This window comes from Centroberyx affinis, unplaced genomic scaffold (assembly GCF_046629955.1).
Source record: "Centroberyx affinis isolate AG114_WGS23_722 - 3 ecotype Tasmania unplaced genomic scaffold, CSIRO-AGI_Caff_v1 ptg003436l_1, whole genome shotgun sequence".
Taxonomy (NCBI): Eukaryota; Metazoa; Chordata; class Actinopteri; order Beryciformes; family Berycidae; genus Centroberyx; species Centroberyx affinis.
Window position 1 is genome coordinate 14,008 of NW_027281408.1, and position 21,163 is coordinate 35,170.

The 21,163-nt window shown below is 39.4% G+C and overlaps 2 protein-coding genes across 2 annotated transcripts; one reads left to right on the forward strand and one right to left on the reverse strand.

The window, feature by feature from the left end:
• Nucleotides 1–1,409: 1,409 nt before the first annotated feature.
• Nucleotides 1,410–12,717, forward strand: hyls1 (HYLS1 centriolar and ciliogenesis associated). The gene is made up of 12 exons (XM_071539338.1): nt 1,410–1,545; nt 3,086–3,239; nt 4,108–4,230; nt 4,467–4,540; nt 5,248–5,594; nt 6,310–6,365; nt 9,171–9,337; nt 10,552–10,597; nt 10,701–10,755; nt 11,116–11,197; nt 11,661–11,687; nt 12,464–12,717. Exons 2-12 carry the CDS (start codon nt 3,140–3,142, stop codon nt 12,581–12,583), a joined length of 1,197 nt encoding a protein of 398 aa, XP_071395439.1. The 5' UTR covers nt 1,410–1,545; nt 3,086–3,139; the 3' UTR covers nt 12,584–12,717.
• On the reverse strand, nt 12,651–20,182 carry mrpl4 (mitochondrial ribosomal protein L4). The gene is made up of 9 exons (XM_071539340.1): nt 19,992–20,182; nt 19,205–19,286; nt 17,867–18,038; nt 16,757–16,808; nt 16,295–16,412; nt 15,347–15,453; nt 14,772–14,881; nt 14,112–14,185; nt 12,651–12,893 (listed from the first exon to the last, which is right to left on the reverse strand). Exons 1-9 carry the CDS (start codon nt 20,037–20,039, stop codon nt 12,748–12,750), a joined length of 909 nt encoding a protein of 302 aa, XP_071395441.1. The 5' UTR covers nt 20,040–20,182; the 3' UTR covers nt 12,651–12,747.
• Nucleotides 20,183–21,163: the final 981 nt, after the last annotated feature.

A 21,163-nucleotide genomic window follows, 5' to 3' on the forward strand; every position in this document is an offset into this window, starting at 1 on the left:
TTTTACACTCTACCTGCAGTGAGTAAGATGAACTGAAAATATTCTGGAACTGGAAGAAAATAACTTCACATGATCATTGAGCTTTACCTGGCTTCTTATTGATAAATGTCCTGTACATCTTCAATTTTGCAAAACATATTTTTGTTCTTTAAGTCAGTGGTTCTCAGTGTGGGGTCCGGGGACCACCAGGGGTCCTTAAGGGGGTTCCAGGGGGTCCCCAGCAAATTGATGAATTATTAAACTTCAGCAGTATTTCATTTACAAGAAGTTAACACAATTAGAGAATGTAGCATAATGACTGTTTTGATCAAAGTTTCCCTGTTATCGCTCTACCTACAATACAGATAGTCATGGGATTCTGGACAAAATCATATCAAACAATAAAAAATATTGTCAGATTTAGGTCCGAGAGACAAAATCTCATCAAATGGGGGTCTGTGGCTGTAATGTGGACTAAATTCGGGTCCTTGATATGAAAAAGGTTGAGAATCACTGCTTTAAGTCAAATGGAGTTGTGAGATTTGGTCATTTGCATGCCAGCAATCGTTTTTACGTTTTCATTTTAGGACACTGAAGGCATCACATCTTTTAGTATTTAAATTTTTCTTATATTTTGATAAGACAAGACAAGACTAAACAATGAAACAGGACATGATGAAACTGTATTGATCTCTGTGGGAAAATTGGACCATTGCAGCTGCAAATAGTAACAGGATACAGCAAAGAAAACTAGAACATAAACAAGAGCAGAGCAAAAGATGGTCGTGTAAAGATATGCAACCGACAATTTGAAGAACATGTTAAGTAGAAATGCATGAATGAGAATATGAAAAGGTATGGATGATAGCATTTTTAAACACAATACTAATGTTTTAACTTAGTTCAGAAGAAGAGTTCAGAAGCAAAGAAGAGCCAGGCTGAGGTTTGCAAAAGACCATAAGGACTGGACCGTAGAGGACTGGAGTCAGGTCGGAAAACACTGCATCTTTTTTGTTATTTTGACCATTTTTGACCAAACACATACCTGTAAATAGTAAAACCACAGAAACTGATAATTTTGCAGTGGTCTCTCAATTCATTTTTTCCAGAGCTGTATATGCAATATATAACAAATGAGAGGTAAAATAAGAATATGAAGATAAACAATGCATGAAATCACAGCATCTGTATGTGCATATGTCTTGGTTTAGCAGTTTTAGGAGATGGATTTCTTTTTAAATTAAATTATTTCAATGGTGAATTATCCTATTATGTACAAAGATATTGAAAATGATAGATAGATATTTCTGATACTAAGGTATTGCACGGTCCTCCAGCCACATGTGTTCTGTAGGCGGCGCTGTTTCTAACCAGACTGCGGAAACAGGAAACAGGAAACAGGAAACAGCGAAGAAATGAGCAGGCGTCATTTTCAAAGCGTTTTAACGGCTGTTGTCCTGACACTGAGCCTGTAAACAATATACAACACGCCCCTGTTTACGGCTAAAACTGTCCTGTTAATGTTTACCATGCATTCATTATAACAGCGGACCGGTCTGTGTGCAGGTGAGAAACAAACCGTTACTCTCGTCTTGCTAGCTAACATTGTTTAGCCATGTTTATTGGGCTACACTGTCTATAAGACTGCTAACTAGCTAACTATTACATTAGCTATAGCTAGCCCAGATGCTTTACACTCACTCTTGTATGGAGAGAACGACACACCAAACTCATTTTCTATCTGGCAATTTCATGTTTCCTTGCTTTTTACTGCATAACGTTACGCCACTCTTAAAACATAACTTGGGACCTTTAAAAAATCGTTACAGTCTAGGTGTAAATTCAGCATTGGTGGAAGAAGTACTGAGATCTTTTACTTCAGTAAAGGTAACAATACAACAATGTAAAGATACTCCATTACAAGTAAAAGTCCTGCATTCAAAATCTTACTTAAGTAAAAGTACATAAGTATTGGCAGCAAAATGTACTTAGACTATCAAAGTAAACATACTCATTATGCAAACTGTCCCCATTTAGAGAGTTATATTTTTCATAAATTATTGGAATATTAATACTGATTTATTGACATACATGTACATGTAAGCAGCATTTTAAAGTTGTCAACGTGAAGCTAGGCTAATCTTAACAATTTAGCTATACTTTTGGGTAGTCTAATCTATAACAATGCTATTTTATAGTTATTTTATAAAGATGATCAAATGTTTTAAATATAAAATATTGATCTGAAAAGTAACTAGTAACTACAGCTGTGAAATAAATGTAATGGAGTAAAAAGTACAATATTTCCCTCTGAAATGTAGTGGAGTATAAGTACAAAGTAGCATAAAATGGAAATACTCAAGTAAAGTACAAGTACCTCAAACTTGTACTTAAGTACAGTACTTGAGTAAATGTACTTAGTTACTTTCCACCACTGAAATTCAGCACACATACCCACCAAGCAGAACTTAATGTATTTCAATTAGCTGCATTTAAACTTGTAGTTAAGGTAGTTCTTGTGGTTCACACTGTTCGCTACTGGCATTCACTGTGTATTTGGATGGGGGGAAAAGGAGTGGGAATAACAGGCGAGCCGACTCTAAAAGTCGAAACTTTATTTAAATAAGACCTGCTTGTTGGATTATATGTATGCCGAATTCACTAGTGGGACTAAACAAATCAGGTAAGGTGTTAAATAATGTTTTACCAGCTGTGTACATTAGCTGATAAGCAACGCCACATTAAATTGACAGATAGTAGAGTTTATTGTTTTCTCCATACAGTAGAGAACAGAAATCAGTTGCAGGGTCTTATGTTCCCAGAGTCCTTTCAGTTTCAAGTTAAAATATTTCATAAATATTATCCAGTTTTTTGTTGTTGTTTTTTTAGAACAATGCCTCAAAACAGCTATATAAACACAACAAAACCAATGGTTATCATTTTATTTGATTTTGAAGGTCTCTAACCCTAACCCTAACCCTAGAACTGGGGAACATAGGACCCCTGGGAACATAGGAATGACTCCATGTTGGGAATAGCTGTAAGTTAGCTGTTCACTTGTCACATGACACACTTACTCAGTTTATCGGGATGGTTTCTCCCTCAGGTTTCATGTACCTCTTCCTCCTGAAGCTGCTCTCCCACCTGCTGTGAAAACATTATGGACAACCTGGATTTCTCAGAAGAGGAAATTCAGGAACAGCTGGCGATACTGGGCTACAGAAACATACCGACACACAGGCTGAGGGAATTCAAACGAGGTTAGACTCTGAAACACATCTGTCTGTCTACTTAATCCATTTGCCTTATAATGTTATTAGCTGCACATTGTTATTCTGTCAAAAATCACTTGAGATTAAATGAAAAAACGTGTGTGTGGGCTGAGGTGTAATGGCACGGGAAAGTAATAGGCTGCCTATAGTTTTTGATTGATTGATTGATTGATTGATGTGTTTATTTGAGTGTCCTGCACGATTTATGGTGCCCAGCCCATATGGGCTTACAAGACACTAGACAACAACAACAGCCAGGATGGCCACATGACAAATCATAATATGCATTTCCACAAATTCAAAAGGAAAACATTTCAAAAACATTCAGTTTCCATGACAGAAATGTCCTATTATGTTGGATACAGTGTTCTCTGTCTTAGTTGCCATGCATTTTCTATAAATAAAGACAAAAATCTCCTCATTAAAGAGCCAACTCAACATTTTACCTTCAGATAACCAAAACAAATCAGGGTCCCTCAACTGATTTTTTTCAAATAGATGATTCTTCAAATCACTGTACATGGGGCAGTGAAACACAAAATGAAATTCATCCTCAACAACACCAAGATCACAAAAAACACAAACGCAGCTCTTCAGGAATACCTTTATATCTGCCTACCTCAATTGCCAGTGGTAAGGTGCCAGTTCTTTACTGAGCACATAAGGACCTCTGCCCTCTATTTAAATTAATTGTTATATAAGGTTCTGTGAAGTAATCTTCCTTAATTTGAACGTAGTTTCTGAGCTTTGGCTTCTTGCAAATCTCCTCCTTCCATTGTTCCTTATGGATCTTTAGCAGTTTTTTTTCTTTAGCACTTTTTCTATAGTAATGCTGTCACTCTTCTTATAATGTTAGATCTGGATGAACTACTTCAACATGAAAAATGGAGGAGCCGGGCCTCGACCAGTGAGCTGAACTCCACCAGATCTCCAACAGCCACTTCTCAGCCAAGTCCTCCCGCCTACACTAAAGAGAAAGGTACGCGCTCTTGGTTGAATCCGTTATTAAAATTTGTCATAATAACAAATAAGGAACAAAATGCTGTAAAGTAAAAGGAACAAAACAAACATGTCAACAAGCAGATATAATAAAGAGACGCCTTGTGCTTCTGGCTCCATCGAGGCAGAGCAGAAAAGGCATAAGATTGTATAGTTGGAATTTTAAGATTTTCCATCAGTTGTTCTAGTAGGCTAATTCTGTGTTTCTCTTCACAGTTAAACAGTTTTACATTGAAAGACCTGGTGATGGGTTTTTCTTGCATGCTGGGAAACCAGACCATGACAGACGGGTATGTATTCACCACATATTACACCTGCCTATGAATTTAATAAAGCTTGTGTAGAATGTAGTTTAGCTACTCGTCTGTGGCATAATGTAAAATGCCCTTCGATGGAAAAATTCACCCTCAAACACTTAAAAACTGTTTGGGAAAAAAGCTACTGGTGATGTATCTTGCATTTCTGGGCCCATGTAATAGTTTGGTGTGTTTTTCTTCTTCATGAATAACTGGCCAATCGTAGACGAGGTGACGTCACCTCCAGATATTTCCAGCAGCTACAATGGAGTTTGATATGAGAAAATGTTTCAGGATGTAAAACATCAGCAGTGAACGTCAGGTTTTGGTGTCAGTCCCTCAGAATCAAAGAGCGAGGGCTTCTTTCTAGAGCCGCCATTTTGCACCAAGAAACGTTCAACAATCATACAGGGAGAAATCCATCTGTGGAAAGAGATTAGGGCCAGCAGAGATTGTATTTAAATTTGCATAAAAATCAATAAGGCTAAAAAACAATTGAGTGAAAACAAAAGTAATCCTTACTTTTGTTTTCACTCAATTGTTTTTTAGCCTTATTGATATTAAACAAAAGTAAGGATACTCCCAAGTTCTACTGCTGCAAAAAATTACAGAGGAAACACTGATTTTCATGTTGATTCCTAGAAATAGGACTGAATTTGGCACATGTGATGGATTAATACTTTGCATTATTTCCAACACAGGTGCTCACCTCCTGTCCAAACAGAGACTACAGCTCAAGGCAGGAATACTATGACTCCTATGCACAACACTCTGTGGCCTCCAAGCTCCCGCCGCCGCCAGCCGCTCCCACCAGGCTGGAGGTTCAGCCGCACCCGGAGGACACCCTGCACCCGGAGGACACCCTGCACACCCTGCACCCGGAGGACACCCTGCACCCGGAGGACACCCTGCACACCCTGCACACGGAGGACACACTGTACACAGAGGACACCCTGCACACTCTGCACCCAGAGGACACCGACAGCCACACGTCCACCCCTGACAGACAAACCCATGGGAGACACTTCCTCAAGAGAAAAGTCCTGAGGTAAAGTTAAAGCATGCATGGGACCAGACTATGGATTGGTCTCTGTCTGTCCGTTTGCTTGTTCATTTATCACATACAGTACCTCAGACACCACTGGCTGGATTTTGACAAAACTGTGTTCTGGTCAGTGTCCAAAATTGACTTTTTGTCTCATGTGCCAAGGGGTGGTACACTAAAAAATGTACTTGCCAGGAATAATTTCTTCCAGGCAAAATATATAATGTATACACTTTTTATAAAAATGTCTTCCTACCCAATTTCAGTGGTATTTTGTGTACAGAATCAGGTAGTGTGTGAAACATTCAGTAGAGACAGAAGCAGATTTAGAGTTTTAATTTAAAACTTGCTCACTCACTTGGATACAATGGATCAGTTTTGTAATTCATCGTGAAGTGACTCGCCACCTTTTCTTTAAAGCATTTTGTGACAAACTTGTTTAGTTATAGTAAGAAGAAGTGATAGAAGGGTTTGAAAGAACATAATGTTTTGATACCCCATTGATTTACACTGGCATTACAAAAAATGCTCAGAGACTGATACCAATTTCTCAGAAACAAAAACTCAGACGTGAATCAGTTGTTCACTAATGTTCATTAGGATAGTCTGGGGAAAAAACAAAATCCTTTCTTTCACTGCCTGAACTGGAGCTTCTACTAACTGCAAAGTTTGTGTCATTGTTGAAACTGAAACTATTGTATTTTTTTTCCACCTAAAGGAAACATAAAGGACGGTTCCTTGTCTGTGATGAATCAGTGCACAGCGAAGAATCAGGTAAGGTAGACTTAATTGTGTCTGTATTTATAGAAATCATTCAAAGGTCTTCTAATTGTATATTTGACGTGTTTTTTTTTTTTTCCAAAATTAGATATCTACCATTTCAAATATTTAACACCTACTCTGACAAAATGGCCATGTCATAAAAATAAAACTCACTGATAATGTTATTGGTGGTACTATCTGTGTTATGACATTTGATTACAAAAAAAAGAATATAAACATATTAGAGCATTTTGAGCGACACATTTCAGGAAAAACTTTGAGCAATTAATTTCAGGCAAAAAAAAAAACTAAATGGGATGTGTAGCATTTTGGAATTAAATTATATGGAATTAAATTATTGGAAAACATTTTCTTGGCTCATACATGGCCCACACAAAAAGGCAGAGATGCAATCCCCTCGGTCACCAGCATCTGGCGCTGTTTCCGTGGGAATAGAGCGGTGAGGACCTGCCACTGCCGAGGCTCCTGGGTATCAGATAATCCTCTTAGCTCTTTCCTTAAGCCCATCTGCCTCACCAGATCACACACTGTACACACCTCCGCAGGAGTGCAAAGGCCTCTTCCTCCTGTCGCCACCATGTACAAAATGTACAACACTCAGTGGGACGAGGACAGCGAGGATGAGAAGAATTCCCTCAGCTCCTCTTTCTGGTCCGACAGGGAGGAGGAAGAAGAGGAGGAGGAGGAGATCGAGCGAGTGAGGTACGAGGAAGACTCCAAACCCGCCGCTACTGCAGAAGACGACGTCCGAGAGCCTTCAGGGGAGGATCAGCCTGACGAGAACAAGCGTGGCGACATCAGCGGAGAGAGGAGTCTGGAGGAGAGCGACGAGGAAAGGAACGATGAAGGACGCTGCAGCAGTAGCACCGGCAGTCCGGCGCTGAGCCTGTTGACCTCCGGCTACGGCACCTACAGACCAGAAGAGCAGGAGGGAGTCGACTACAGAGACGACCACACCATCGCCGAGTTCGACCGAGAGAGCCAGGAGGGTCTTTCCGAGATGAGAGACGACGAAGAGGACGGCTGTTCGCTGTTTAACTACGGCGAGGACGATACCGAACCCGCGAACACGCCGGACTACGAAGAGACTCGCCCGCTGACTGTGCTGGAGGGCAGCGAGTACAAAGCCGACACGCCGTGTTGTGCGTATGACCATCTGCGTGAAGAGATGGACGACGAAGACATCACGGATATGAAATCGGAGGAAGATGACCACCGCTTTGCTGAGGTAGGAGAAGGTAAAAGGCCGAGGGATGAGAAGAAATTTGAAGACGAGCTTGATGATTATTTGCAAGCAGTGGTGGACAACAAAGATGATACAAATGCAAGATCAGAGGAGGAAGACCAACGCGTCGCTGAGGTAGAAGACAAATTAGAGACAGGTGGGAAGCATTTAGAAGATGGGAGTGATGTTGCGGAGCGTGAAGAATATAGAAAGCTGGCCGTAGAGGTGCGGCACCATGAAGAGGGAAATGATGTGGAGAAAGGAGCCGAGGATGAAGTGGAGCTGGAGGATCCGGAGGAATCTTCGAGCAATAAGCATATCAAGTTCATTGATTCCAAAGTGGGTTTCGGCCGTCCGAAACACAGTGACAAAACGTATGAGGAATGGGAAGGGAACCAAAGACACAAGAAGGGTAAATGGTTTGCTGTCGCTGCTCAGCCGTAGTTGCTTTTGCAAATTGCTTGTGTGTTTTCATACCGGACATTAAGTTTGAACCAGTATCAATATCAGGACATCAGGCCGTTACCAGGCTAAAGTATGTCACTGGGAGAACTGGTTCTTCTTCTTCCTGCTCCATATCATCTCGCACCAAAATGCACATGAAAATACTTTTGTCTAAAATCCTTAATCTTTTAGTAAAAAGACACTGACACTGGTATTAGATATTGGTCCAATATCAGCCTGAAATTTGGTGTCAAATGTTGCACTTACAGCTATGTGTAATAAGTCAGAAATCAAAGCAATGTGATTTTCTGCCTTTTTAGCATTTAGAGGGATGTTGGATCTCTTCAGTGGATGATATTGTCATTATTTTATTTTCTAGTGACTCCACATTAATGTTCCAAGTCTATTTTGTTCAGAAAAAGTAATGTTGCAGATTGGTACTCGATATCGGCCAATAATTAAACTTACCTGCAATCATTATTGGCCGTGAAAAAGTGAATCCCCTTCCATTGTCTACTGAATACAGAAGTTGAAAATATACTTACTACTTAAGTATTTCCATTCTGTGAGACTTTCTACTTTTCCTCCACTACATTTCAGAGGGAAATCTTGTACTTTTTCCTCCACTACATTTATCTGCCGACTGGAGTCACTAGTTACTTTGCAGAATAAGGTTTTAAATGCAAAACATACGATAAGCTCATAAAATGTGTTGCATTGTTAGAGTTTAAACTCCCCAACAGTATTTGGAGTAGTTAGACCAACAGCATTAAAATACTTCTGACAGGTTCATGCTTCAATAATTTAACTCTCTGACAGAATGAGGACTTTTACATTTGATACTTAACTACATTTTACTGCTAATACTTCTATACTTTAACTTAAGTAAACTTTTGAATGCAGAGCGTTTAATCTGCATCAAGCCTTTTAATGGAGTATATTTCTGTTTGGTATTGCTACTTTTACTGAGTAATACTCCCTCGTTCCTCAGTAGATATCGTCGTTCTGCCCTTGAGCAAGGTCCAGCTGCTCAGTGGAGCTGCTCAGTAGCCAACAGTTGAGGACTTGATTATCATATAAATGATGTTGCTAACAATAACAGTAACAGTGTGTTGTGTCTCTGGCAGATGCAGCGAGCGGTCTGGAGGAGCGGCTGGCGGGGCTCCAGGTGTCCATGTCCCCCCGACACGACTCGGAGACGGAGAATGAAGACCTCATCAGCCAGACTGACGACCAGAGCTCCGAGAATGAGGGAGTCTCTTTAAGCGCCTTTGAATCCTACATCAGAGGCATGGTGGGTATTGTAGTCCCCAACATGTGGCTGAAGTTTCCAGTGTTTTTGTGTTATCATACAAAAGGTAGTTTCAGTTTAAATGTATGTTGTATGTTGCTGCTGTTTAGGAGATATCGTTTTGATCAGTTCCTGTGGGCTGAGAAGGGCACATACCTGACACCAAAGAGTTTCAATATCTAGAGAGCAATCTGGATCCTATCTACACAGTAAACCCATGCAGTCTCACAGCAAGGACGCCATTAGAGGCAGATTTAGAAAACTCCACCTATGTTTATTCTACCTAGACTACTGCGCTCGTCTTCCTTCATTTGTGATTTATTTGTTAGTGGAGAGCTGAACCTGATCATTGCTGCCACTTACTGTGTGTTCACACTGTGAGCAACTAGGTTGATGTGTTGCTCTATTCTGACCAGTTGTGGGTGGAGCCAGAAGCTCTGATTGCATCCATGTAGGAATCCGCGGGAAAGTTTTGAACAGGCAAATTGTGTATTTTTGGTTGTACTGCCTTTCATAGCAACATTGTAACAAGTTAACATAGCTATCTGGTAAGTGCTAATTAGGTAGCAACAACGGAAAGTAAACGAAAGGAAAAATAAAATAAAATTAGTTCATAGCTTACCATCCGCCCCAATAATGGATGAAACTCTTGTACAAGCATTGTTTTTTGAGATGTTTATTTGTTTAGTCTTTCAAATAAAAGTTGTAGAGAACTGGGAAGCTTTGAATAGCTGGAATCAACTTCTGGTCCATGTTAGACTTGCCAGGCAGAACTGTTGTTCATGAAACAAAATCACATCAGCAAGCACACAAATCTGATTGGCTGTTGATGACTGTGGTGACAAGCTTGTAGAAATTTCCCTGGTCGCTCAGCTCTGTAGGAAATGATCAAACTGATGGTGGCTTGTTCATCGTGTTGCTCACAGTTGGTGCACATGGTTACTAGTAAGAGGGTAATGAGTTCAAAACTCTGACTGGCCGACAATTTCCCCAATAATAGGCTCCTTCCATGACATGAGACATGTATGTTGTTTTACTGTTGTGGAAAAAACACAACCATGCATGGAGAAATAAGTTGTAAGATAGCGGTTATGTTGATGGTGCCTCTGAAAGTGACTGCTCCCTGAATATAAAGACTCCAGATATCCTTGAAGATCGTGCATTGTCACTGAAAACCACTTTCACAAATTAAAGTTCTGTCATTTCATTTTGGACAGGCTCGAACACGAAGTGACGGTGACCTCAGGCCCAGACCCAAGTCCTGTAAGTCAACAGGAGCCTTCTTGCACCGATGCATATTGATGTTTTCATGGTGATAATTAGCAAAACGGTTCATATTTCCTTATCGAATTAATTGTTGTTTCAGTCATCCGGCCAGCACTGGGTCAACAAACCTTAAAGAAGACCGACCCGGTGGCCAAGTGAGTAACAAACTGTGGAATTCACATTTCTAAAAATTAGGGATGCACCGATACCAGGCTCAAATATAAATACTCAGCATTGTATCTACTCAAAATAAATTACTCGTACTTGTATTGAAAGAAATGGTATCAGTGCACCACTACTATTTCACTTTAAAATATGTAGCTGTTAAGTTCAGTTAAGTTCAACTTTATTGATCCTGAGGTGAAAGAATATGATATATATATATATATGTATTTATAGCAGATAAAAACACAACAAATAAAATATATATAGCATTTTCATTGTGTTAATGCAGAGTTTTTATTGGTTTGAAAATTGAGTAAGTTGTTAATTATGTGGTTCTCTTGTATTCCCAGGTATTTCCAGTATAAACAACTGTGGGAAGTGTTTAAGCTTCCAGGAGAAAAGGACAGGAGAGTCCTGCACAGAGAGATCAGGGTATGGAAAACATCTTGAAAAGAAGAACAAACTTTGTATTTTGTGTTATACTTATTATTTTGACACATATTGAGTCCTTTAAGCCCATCCCACGATGCAAGGTGCACTCATCGTTTCCAAAACCTCCACTTAATTGTTTGCACAGGTTTTCACTGTTAGACCCTCAGCGCTCTGTATCTTGCTCCTCCAATTCATCAGTTCCTACCATCAAATTCATAAAATTAGGCTGTTATGTTCTCAGCTTGCTTTCTGTAAAATGTGGCTTTGGTTGTGGGAAATATTGGCCATCTAGCAATTGACACTTATTCTACTATTGCATTTATTGTAAGTCAACAGCTCAGTGTTTAAAAAGAAATGTAAACTAGTTTTGGCTTTAAGGACACTTCTTGATTATAACTCATGTTTAACATGGTGAGTTGTTATTCTGTTGTTGCTTCACAATGTATTCTGTTTTCTTTCTCAGGAACGGCTGGCATACCAACCTCCACCAGTAAGTATTTACCTAAATGTTGTACTTAAAGCTGCACTAGGCAAGTTTTTCAGCCTAAATCACACAGTGGGGCTACAAGAGAGAAGAGCGTCCCATCCCTACTAATTGAAACCCAGTAGATTTGCCTTGTTTGCCCAAATTAAACTCTGGTGTTGGTATGGTCACTGGCAGTGTGACAGTTTGACTTTCTGTGTTCTTTTTTTATTTTTTATTATTTTGTTAGGGGTGCCAGCCAGGTCTCTCTCCTGGCATTTAAGATTGGTCAGTCAGTTTTGTTTCGTTTGTAGTTTTTTCTTAGTGTTTTTAAATCAAACCACACAAAGGATGAACACCAATCAAAATGTACACCCTTCACATTGAATGACCACTCAACCCAACAAGAACAACACAAACACAAAATTTTAGGGCAAAACCAAAATATTCTTATATTTAAAGACTCGCAAAAAACGCCCAAAATCCCACAGTCCCAAAGTTCACAAACAAAAAATATTCCAACTCTTTCGTGTTCGCCCACAGGAAGTGGCGAATCGAAAATTCAGAATTAAATCCCAGGCGGTCTCCTAAACTGGCTGAACCTCTTCACCACACACTGAGAAGAGGACATTTAGTTTACTGTTGTTGTCACATGACATGATATCTGGGTGGTGAAGTTTTGTAAAATTCAGACATTTGGGCGAACCAACATACAAAACTGCCCAGTGCAGCTGTAAAAACCTACAGTACACAACAAGTGAAATGCAGTTCATCTGATACTAAGACTTGTCTGTTTGTTGCAGCCTAAACCTCGGAGAGTTTTCGTGCCCAACACCTACGTGGTGCCAACAGAGAAGAAGCGCTCCGCCCTCCGCTGGGAGATCAGGAACGATTTAGCCAACGGCCTCCTGCCGCGGTTTTAGGCCTTCAGCTCCCCACATGCCTTTTTAGATACTTTTTAATAAAAACTTACATTGGTTTTATCATTGACATTATTTATTGAAGTTTTTTTTTTTTGGTCAAACATAATAAACACATAATGAAAGCAGTGACTATATTACATGTGGTTTCATTGCAGGACTGGTGCCTATGGGAAGTCAGAGTAGGGCAGTTTGAAGGGGTACAGGGGGGTGAAGCGCTGGTCGTGCCACAGCAGCTTGTCCTCCAAAAACCTCACGGCCTCCAGCGTGAGAACGAGCGCCTCGTGCTTCAGCATGCTGTGGACGTTCAGCCCTGGGCAGAGAAAACACCGGGTCAGACAGGGTGAAAACAAAGGGTACTGAGATTTTATTCACTTCTATATAGGCAAGACATTTTTATTTTTATGCTTTTACTGGCTTTACAAGGGCACATAAATACATTGAAAATAGGACATTAAGATGACATTAAGATTGCATTTAAAGGACACTGAAAGCAAAAACAAGCAAATAAATAGTTAAAGATTAAAAAGAAGTTACACATTTAATTTATTGGAAAGCCACAGTAAACAATAATGTTTTAAGCCCTGATTTAAATGAGCTGACAGTATTAGCCGACCTCAGGTATTCAGGAAGCTTGTTCCACAGGTGGGGAGCATAGAAACTAAAAGCTGCTTCACCTTGCTTGGCTTGGTTTTGATCCTGGGAACACTGAGTAAACCTGTTCCCAGATGACCTGAGGGGGTCTGGGTGCTTCATGACGTACGAGCAAATCAGAAATGTATCTGGGCCCGAGACCATTTAGTGCTTTATAGACTAGTAATAGGATTTTAAAGTCTATCCTTTGACACACATAGACAGAAGTCACATGGTTCCACCAGGTTTTGGATGAATTTAGACTTAATTTGTAACATACAAGCTTGATGAAAGGCTTGGTTTTCTGTGATGCCACAAACTTAGCTGTCCAAGCGATTTATAAATAACTAACATTCAGTCTTAGTCTTTCTCTTTATTTTTTAATTATTATTTGCCTTTATTTGACTTGTATAAATAAAGAGCCAAAATTCATCTAGAACCAGAGAAAACAAGTCACTTCCACGTTCTATCTCAAGAACTTGGCAGAACTTTTGGTCATATCCTTTGGTTCCCAAGGAAACATTGCATACCAGTTACTATGGGTTTCCTGTAATTTTACTATATATTATTTCCTGTTAAATAATATAGAAAGTGCAGTTACTAAAATAGTAGTGGTAAAGGTAAGTAAATAAAGTCTGGAGTTACTGGTGCTCCCCCCATTGGGGAGCATTACATCTGAATAAAACTTTATTCTTTTCTTTTTTTCTTATTTAGGTAGCCTGTAACTAGCAACAGGTTTTCACTATTTACTTGACCAGGTTTTTTAAATTTGTTAAATTCTAACTGAAGCAGCCACAATTGACATGTTCTGGCTATAAATTCTTAATATGTTAATTTACTGATTTTGAAAAGCTGTACCTAGCACCTGTAAATACAGAACAGCCAAGTGTTAACTTACCAATGGCTGGAATGATGTTCACAGTCTTCAGGCTCTCTGTGGCCTGCAGGATGTTTTCAGGAAACTCCTCCCCTCTGGAAACAACAGAAACAGCTTCAGCACTTTTTCATATCATGGACCCCTAGTTTAGTCCACATCAGAGCCACAGACCCCCATTTAATGAGATTTTGTCTCTCGGACCCAAATCTGAGAATATTTTTTATTATTAGATATGATTTTGTCCAGAATTCCATGACTATCTGTATTGCAGGTTGAGAGATAACAGGGAAACTATTGTCTTAACTTCTTGTAAATGAAATAATGGGGACCCCCCATCCCCTCAAGGACCCCTTGTAGTCCCCGGACCCCACGTTGAGAACCACTGACTTAGAGAACCGCAGCTCAGTTCAACACTGAAGCTGCTTCCTACAAATCCTCCAGCTTTCCATTCTTTTTCCAGGCTCAGTGTTTAGACTTTGGACAGCTATTCCTCATTGCTTTACAACTTGGTTTTACTAAAAGTTAGTTGCATACATAATCTCCTCAAGCAGTTACCAGCATAGTTGTGAAATTTCTGATTTTCTTTAGTAGTTTTCCATATTTTTGAAAGACCTGGAGCTCTGTAAAACCCCCTGTCCTTCCTTTGCTAAGCTGCACAGGAACCTTGTTGTTGATACTTACACATCCACCATCAGCACAGACTCTCCCCAGTGTCTGTGTCTGATGAGCTCCAGTAGGTACTGGGAGTCAGGCGTGGGGATGTTCAGGGAGTCCACAATGTAAAGGTAATCCTGGAAAATACAACATTCACTTCATAAAGACATCAACACTCGGGTGGGGAAAAAATTGGATTAAATAGAAAAATATTAAAATGTATATTAAAATTAAAAAAATATATCACAATTGCAATACTGACTACAGTAATTTCTGCATCTTTTTTTTTTTTTATCTTATGGGAAAAAGTGTTACTGACAGCTTCCTAAACAAGGCTCTGGTGCTGTATATAATCACTACTAGTCTACAAATTAAGCTGCACATTGGGGAAAATCTTACATTTTATTAAAAGCGGACAAATTCTAAGCATTGGCAGTTCATATTTTCTTCATTTTTTAACATTTTTAAGTACTGAACAAAGAAAATAATTAGGAAAAGCTGTGTCCACATGTAACACAATTGATATTTGTTTATTCAATAGCGTGCAGCCCCAAGTTAAATGAGTTTAAATGATTATTTTTTCACAAAAGGGTTTCAGTCACCTGACTCATCTTGGAGCTGAGGGCTACTTTGAGTCCTTGCACTCGAACCTTCATGGGCAACATGTAATAATAACTGGTCGGGCCTCTGGGTCCATGAGACACTCCGCCTGGAAGATAGTCAAACATGTTAGAGTTCTTCTGATGTGCCATCCTGGACTCACCAGCTGTTCTGTACTGACGATGCTTATGTAGGGGAGAAAAATCAAAGGCATGAAAATATGTGCATTCTTTTCTACCAATGTATGTATTGGTGTGAATGACTATTAAACTTCAGAGAGGATTCATTTGTATGTATACAGGGTTTCTACGCAGGTCTGGAAAAGTATTAAAAATGAATTTGATCATTTCCAGGTCTTGAATAGTTTGGGAATTTGAAAAAATGTCTGGAAAAGTATGGAAAATGTTGCGGTTCAGGTCCGATACACACATAATTCTATGTTTTATGTTGTTGTAGAGCCACTTTGAGTCCACAGTTTGTGTTGATGTGAAGAATAATGTTCAGATAGAGGGACGCTCTTATTACCCAGCCGCTGTCAGCATGCATTATATCAAATACCCACCAAAATCAAATCCGGTCAAGAACATAGGGTCTGGGAAAAATATGGAATTTTAAAATGGAAACCGTGTAGGAACCCTGCCAATCATCTCACATATTCTGATATTTGTGGCTGTGAAGAACAATCTTCATCTATACAGTGATATGACCTAGTTAGCAGGGGCAAGACGTCTATCTGCGTAAATCATATTGAACACCAGACAAAATCTCCAAAACAAATCAAGGTCTGGAAAAAGTATGGAATTTTTTAATTGAAAATGTGTAGGAACCCTGTGTATATAAAAAGATAAAACAGAAAAAAATAGATTGAGATGAAAAAATAAGGAGCTATAAGATCATTTCACCTCAAAAAAAAAAAAAAATCATAATAAACTTTTCCAGTGAACAGTCACCTCCTCTCCATATCGGCGATCTGATGCTGCCATGGCGAGCTCTTCCACTTCCTTTCTGTCTCCATGGTTTCCTGCCTCCGCCTCTGACCTCTGACCTCACCTTCGTGTTGGCGTGGCTCTGAGAGAACAAAACATCTGTTAGTTTCGGGAAAGTATAAATTCCCACAGATCACCTGTCAATCAAACAGTGTGGGCGGAGCTTGGATTTCCTGTTGATGCAGTTTGAGTTTCTCTTTTCTTTGTCTGTTCAGTCATGGCGGCTATCACTGCTCATGATAACTACCCAGTTCTTCTTCTTCTTCTTCTGTCTCACTGAGTTTTATATCTATTTCAAGAAATAGATATAAGCATACAGACAGCATTCATCTCACTATACAAAACACACAGGTTACACAAGGAGCAATGAGATCACAGGGACAAACAGGACAAACAAACATTCAAAAAAGCGACGATCACACTTACAATCCTCTTGAAATTTCTCTGCCACACTTCAACTTGATGGAGGATGTCGAGCCTGAGAGCAGAGGGAACAAAACACTGTTGAAAGAAGGGTTCCTGCACATTTTCCATTTCAAAGTCCCAGATTTTTCCAGACCTAATTTTTTTGTCTGGATTTAAAGGTTTTGGTCGGCAGTTTTGATTTAAAAAATTCCACACTGTTTCCAGACTTGATTACTTTTGATTTGAAGACTTTGGTTGGTGTTCAATATGATTTACACAGATTGTCGCAAAGTATGGAGATAGATCTTTTAGTAATCCAAAGTTGTTATTGGTTTTTATCCTACGGTCTGTAGATTGATAACTTCTGAAAACAAAATCCCAATCTTCATCATTAGTAAAGTTTATTACAAATCAACAGCGCAAAAAACTTGAGCTGACTAACATCACTCAGTTTAGTTTGAAGTCTCGCAGGAAGAGAGATCTTCTGCCACTGAAAGCCGTTTCAAAGAGTGAATTCTTTGGTGAATTTTGTCTATTTTACCAATCCTCTAAACAAACCTGTCGGGTTTAGACTCATTCAAATGAACAAACCATCAGCCTCACAGCTGCTACAAGCTCTCATTTTGTCACTTTTAGAGCTGCAACAATTAATCAATTAGTTGTCAACTATTAAATTAATCACCAACTATTTTGATAATCGATTAATCGGTTTGAGTAATTTTTTAAGAAAAGTGAGTCAAAATTCTCAGATTCCAGCTTCTTAAATGTGAATATTTTCTGGTTTCTTTCCTCCTCTATGACAGTAAACTGAATATCTTTGGGTTGTGGACAAAACAAGACATTTGAGGACGTCATCTTGGGCTTTGGGAAACACTGATCCACATTTTTCACCATTTTCTGACATTTTATAGACCAAACAACTAATCGATTAATCGAGAAAATAATCAACAGATTAATCGACAATGAAAATAATTGTTAGTTGCAGCCCTGGTCACTTTCAGGATCATGCTAGTTGCCTAGGATTACTGAACAGTAAAGTGTTAGCATGCACACCAGACAGAAGTACCTGCTAACCGCCTCAAGGAGAAAAGCTGCATGTTTATCTTTAATAATCTGGTATCAGTTTTTTACCTGACCGGCACTGCGAACACGTCCGGGTGGAGCTCAGCCAGAGCGGAGGGTTCGCTGTCCTGTTGCTCCAGAGTCTCCACCCACATCTGGACCGGACCGAGGTGAGCGGGAACCGCAGCGTCACACTTCCTCACAACGGGGAGGGGGCAGCCGGGGGGAGGAGGGGGCCGCTCTGCCGGGACAGACAGGACCGGACACCATCAGCTGGCTCAATCAAAACACTTTTGAAACAGCCGGTAAATTCACTCCGAGATGGAAAATGACTTGTTTGCTTTTCTTTCTTTTTTTTTTCTTTTTTTTTTAGAATTACAGATTTTGGAACAGTCCTGCCCCTCCCATCCAATAAAACTGCCTTTCTCTCTAACTGGTCTCCCATTGGTTTACCCTTTCGAAGGATCGCTCCCCACATTATGTCCCGCCCCAACATCCTGTCAAAATGCGGTTTCATTGTGATTTTAAGTAATCTAAGGCCTTTATTGACCTGTATTGGTGATCATGACCATTGTCCTTTTATCGGCCAATCAGGTTCCTCCTTGACCAGCTGGTGAATGTTATTGTTAATATTTATATTGTTTTATCAGATTTATCAGAGTCTGACCACAGAAATCATTCCAGTTTGGGTTAGGAGGATTTGACTCAACAGTCTGGAAAACCTGCTTCACTCTGCCTTAAAGAGCTGCTGATGAACACTAACAGACTTTCATCAGTCTGGGTTAGGGCTGGGCGATAATTCAATATTATCATTTATCGTCTTTCAGTGGAATCATATCGTGATGATATGAAGATATTTTGATATTGTGACACACATTTCTGTTGTCTAAATTGATGATGACAAGCAAATTTTACTTAAAAACTCTCATAAAATGAGGTATGGTAGGAATATTATTTGAATATTTCTGTTTTGTTTGACATCACACCTAACATCACCATTCGGTTCAATGAGATGAACATTAATTTGATTATTTAACATGATTTTGCATACATGAACCATATCGTGATATATATTGATATGGAGAAAAATCCTTATGATTATCATGATATTGATTTCAACCATATCGCCCAGCCCTAGTCTGGGTTTCAGAGGAGAGTTTTAGTGTCCCATGATGGTCTGAATGTTTCAGAGGTTTTTCACCCTGACAAGAAGAAAACTCTAGGGGAAATACTGTAACTTCAGGGCATAAAAATAGTCAGAAACAAAGTATCAGCTGTTTGCAGCATCAACCCAAAAATATCAGTGTTGGCCTTCAAAACCCCCATATCAGTTGAGCTCCAGTAGTGACCAAAGACAGTCAACCAGGTCAGATCCACAGTTCTAGCAGCAACAAGCTTCAGACTCACTGGATCTTGCAGGATCCACCAGGTTGGAGGGCAGCAGCAGGTTGGAGGGCAGAGCGCTCTCACCAGAGAACGATGAAGCAAACTGAGGAAAGAAAACTCTCATTTAGTTTAACAAACACAGCAGGTGTCACTTCACCACAGGACAGGCTGCGTCTGGGAGCATTCAGCAGCTACAGCAACACGTTTTCATATCACAATACAATTATAACTAGTCATGCTGATAAAGTATATGCACAAAACAATCTGGACTAGTCAGCATTGCATTTTGAGAAGTTGTAATTGATTTCTATCTCCGTTTCCAGATTTTGCATTTCAACCATTCATGATAAAAGATCGTTTTAATGTGTTTTTATCTTGCTTGTGCTTCTTAATTTTGTATCTGATTAAGTATTTACTGTTCTTGTTTTGTATTCCTTCCTAGAAAAGCACTTTGTAAACTCTGTTTTTAGACCTATGTTTAGACACGTGCTACATAAAAAAAAGTCTGTTATATAGAGCTAGAATTAACATTTTGAGTTGTTAGGGTTAGTCAGAATTGAATTGTGACAATTTAGACTTAACATCTAGAAACAATTGTTGGTATTCTCAAATTCATATTCTGAGAGGTCAGTTACCGATATCAAGAACCATAAAGTCACAATTTCATTACAGATGTCTTTGGTTACAATTATGACCGGTCCAAACTGCATTATGCATATATTGAGTGTAACAATCACTAGTTAAACTGAATAACAGACATGTATAATGTGAAGTGAAGTGGTGACATGTAGAGACGGAAGCTGCTCACCCTCCTAGCGGCGCTTCTGCCGCAGACTGTCAGAGAAAAGCGAAGCATTTCGGTTCAGGTTTCTCACACAGCTAGTCTCTATAAACTCCTCTGGAAAAACATTATATTCTGTACAATAAGTCAGTACAATCTGGTAAGACTTGAAGCCAGTTTCTAGCTGTCTGCTCCATGGAAGGTCATGTGGTGCTGCTGCTGTGTTGACGCATGGTGATGACGTAAAGCGGACGCGGTGGCGCCATCCAGCGGTTTGGAGCCGAAACAACAAGCTTTTCACCTCAAACACCACATTCTCATTTCCATTAATGAATATAAAGTTGTAGCCAATATAAATCAATTTCTAAAATAGCTTCTAATAGAGTAATAAGAAATATTAGTAAGACATGTTTATCACCATTCAAAATATTTTGGCTCTCATTTTGTCCTGATTACAGGCTACGACGTAGAAAAACATGTTGTCAACCTCTTTGTTTCAAATAGAAAATATCATATAGCCTACACCAGTGGTTCTCAACGTGGGGTCCGGGGACCACCAGGGGTCCTTGAGGGGGATCCAGGGGGTCCCAAGCAAACTGATGAAATGTTCATCTTCAGCAGTATTTCATTTACAAGAAGTTAACACAATTAGAGGATGTAGAAGAATGACTTTTTTATTCTCAGATTTGGGTTTGAGAGACAAAATCTCATCAAATGGGGTCCATGGCCCTAATGTGGACTGAATTTGGGGTCCTTGATATGAAAAAGGTTGAGAATCACTGGCCTACACAACATGAATGGTCAGATGCCACTCCCAGCTTTTCTACCTTCTTTACTGATTTTAAAAAATATATTGTAAAGGTATTAAAGGACTAAAGGAAAAAAAAGCAAAATGAAAAAACAAAACTCTTGATCTACTGGTAGCCTACTGTAGGCTATATTTGACCTGTTACCCCCATATGTTCTTGTTTTGTTATATCTTACTTGCCTCTGTAGATGCTTCCATGGGGAAACCTCAAGTCCAAGCTAAAGTGTGCAGAATGTTGAACTAGTTACTCAAAAATGTACTGCATTCCTCACTCCTTGTTACTCATTTCAAAAGTAATTTGAAGTAGCCAATTGAAAGTAATGCAATCAAAGTTTTTGGATAATTCAGCTTCAATCTGATATTTCAAGTGGTGATAACCAAAGTATGTCAC

Coding starts and splice junctions, on each gene's coding strand:
- hyls1 (XM_071539338.1), top strand. CDS start 3,140: ATGGACAACCTGGATTTCTCAGAAGAGGAAATTCAGGAACAGCTGGCG. Junction 5,595..6,309: donor CTCAAGAGAAAAGTCCTGAG/GTAAAGTTAAAG, acceptor TTCCACCTAAAG/GAAACATAAAGGACGGTTCC. Junction 10,756..11,115: donor AAGACCGACCCGGTGGCCAA/GTGAGTAACAAA, acceptor TTGTATTCCCAG/GTATTTCCAGTATAAACAAC.
- mrpl4 (XM_071539340.1), bottom strand. CDS start 20,039: ATGCTTCGCTTTTCTCTGACAGTCTGCGGCAGAAGCGCCGCTAGGAGG. Junction 16,809..17,866: donor GTGTTCGCAGTGCCGGTCAG/GTAAAAAACTGA, acceptor CTCTGCTCTCAG/GCTCGACATCCTCCATCAAG. Junction 15,454..16,294: donor ATCGCCGATATGGAGAGGAG/GTGACTGTTCAC, acceptor ACTATCTTCCAG/GCGGAGTGTCTCATGGACCC.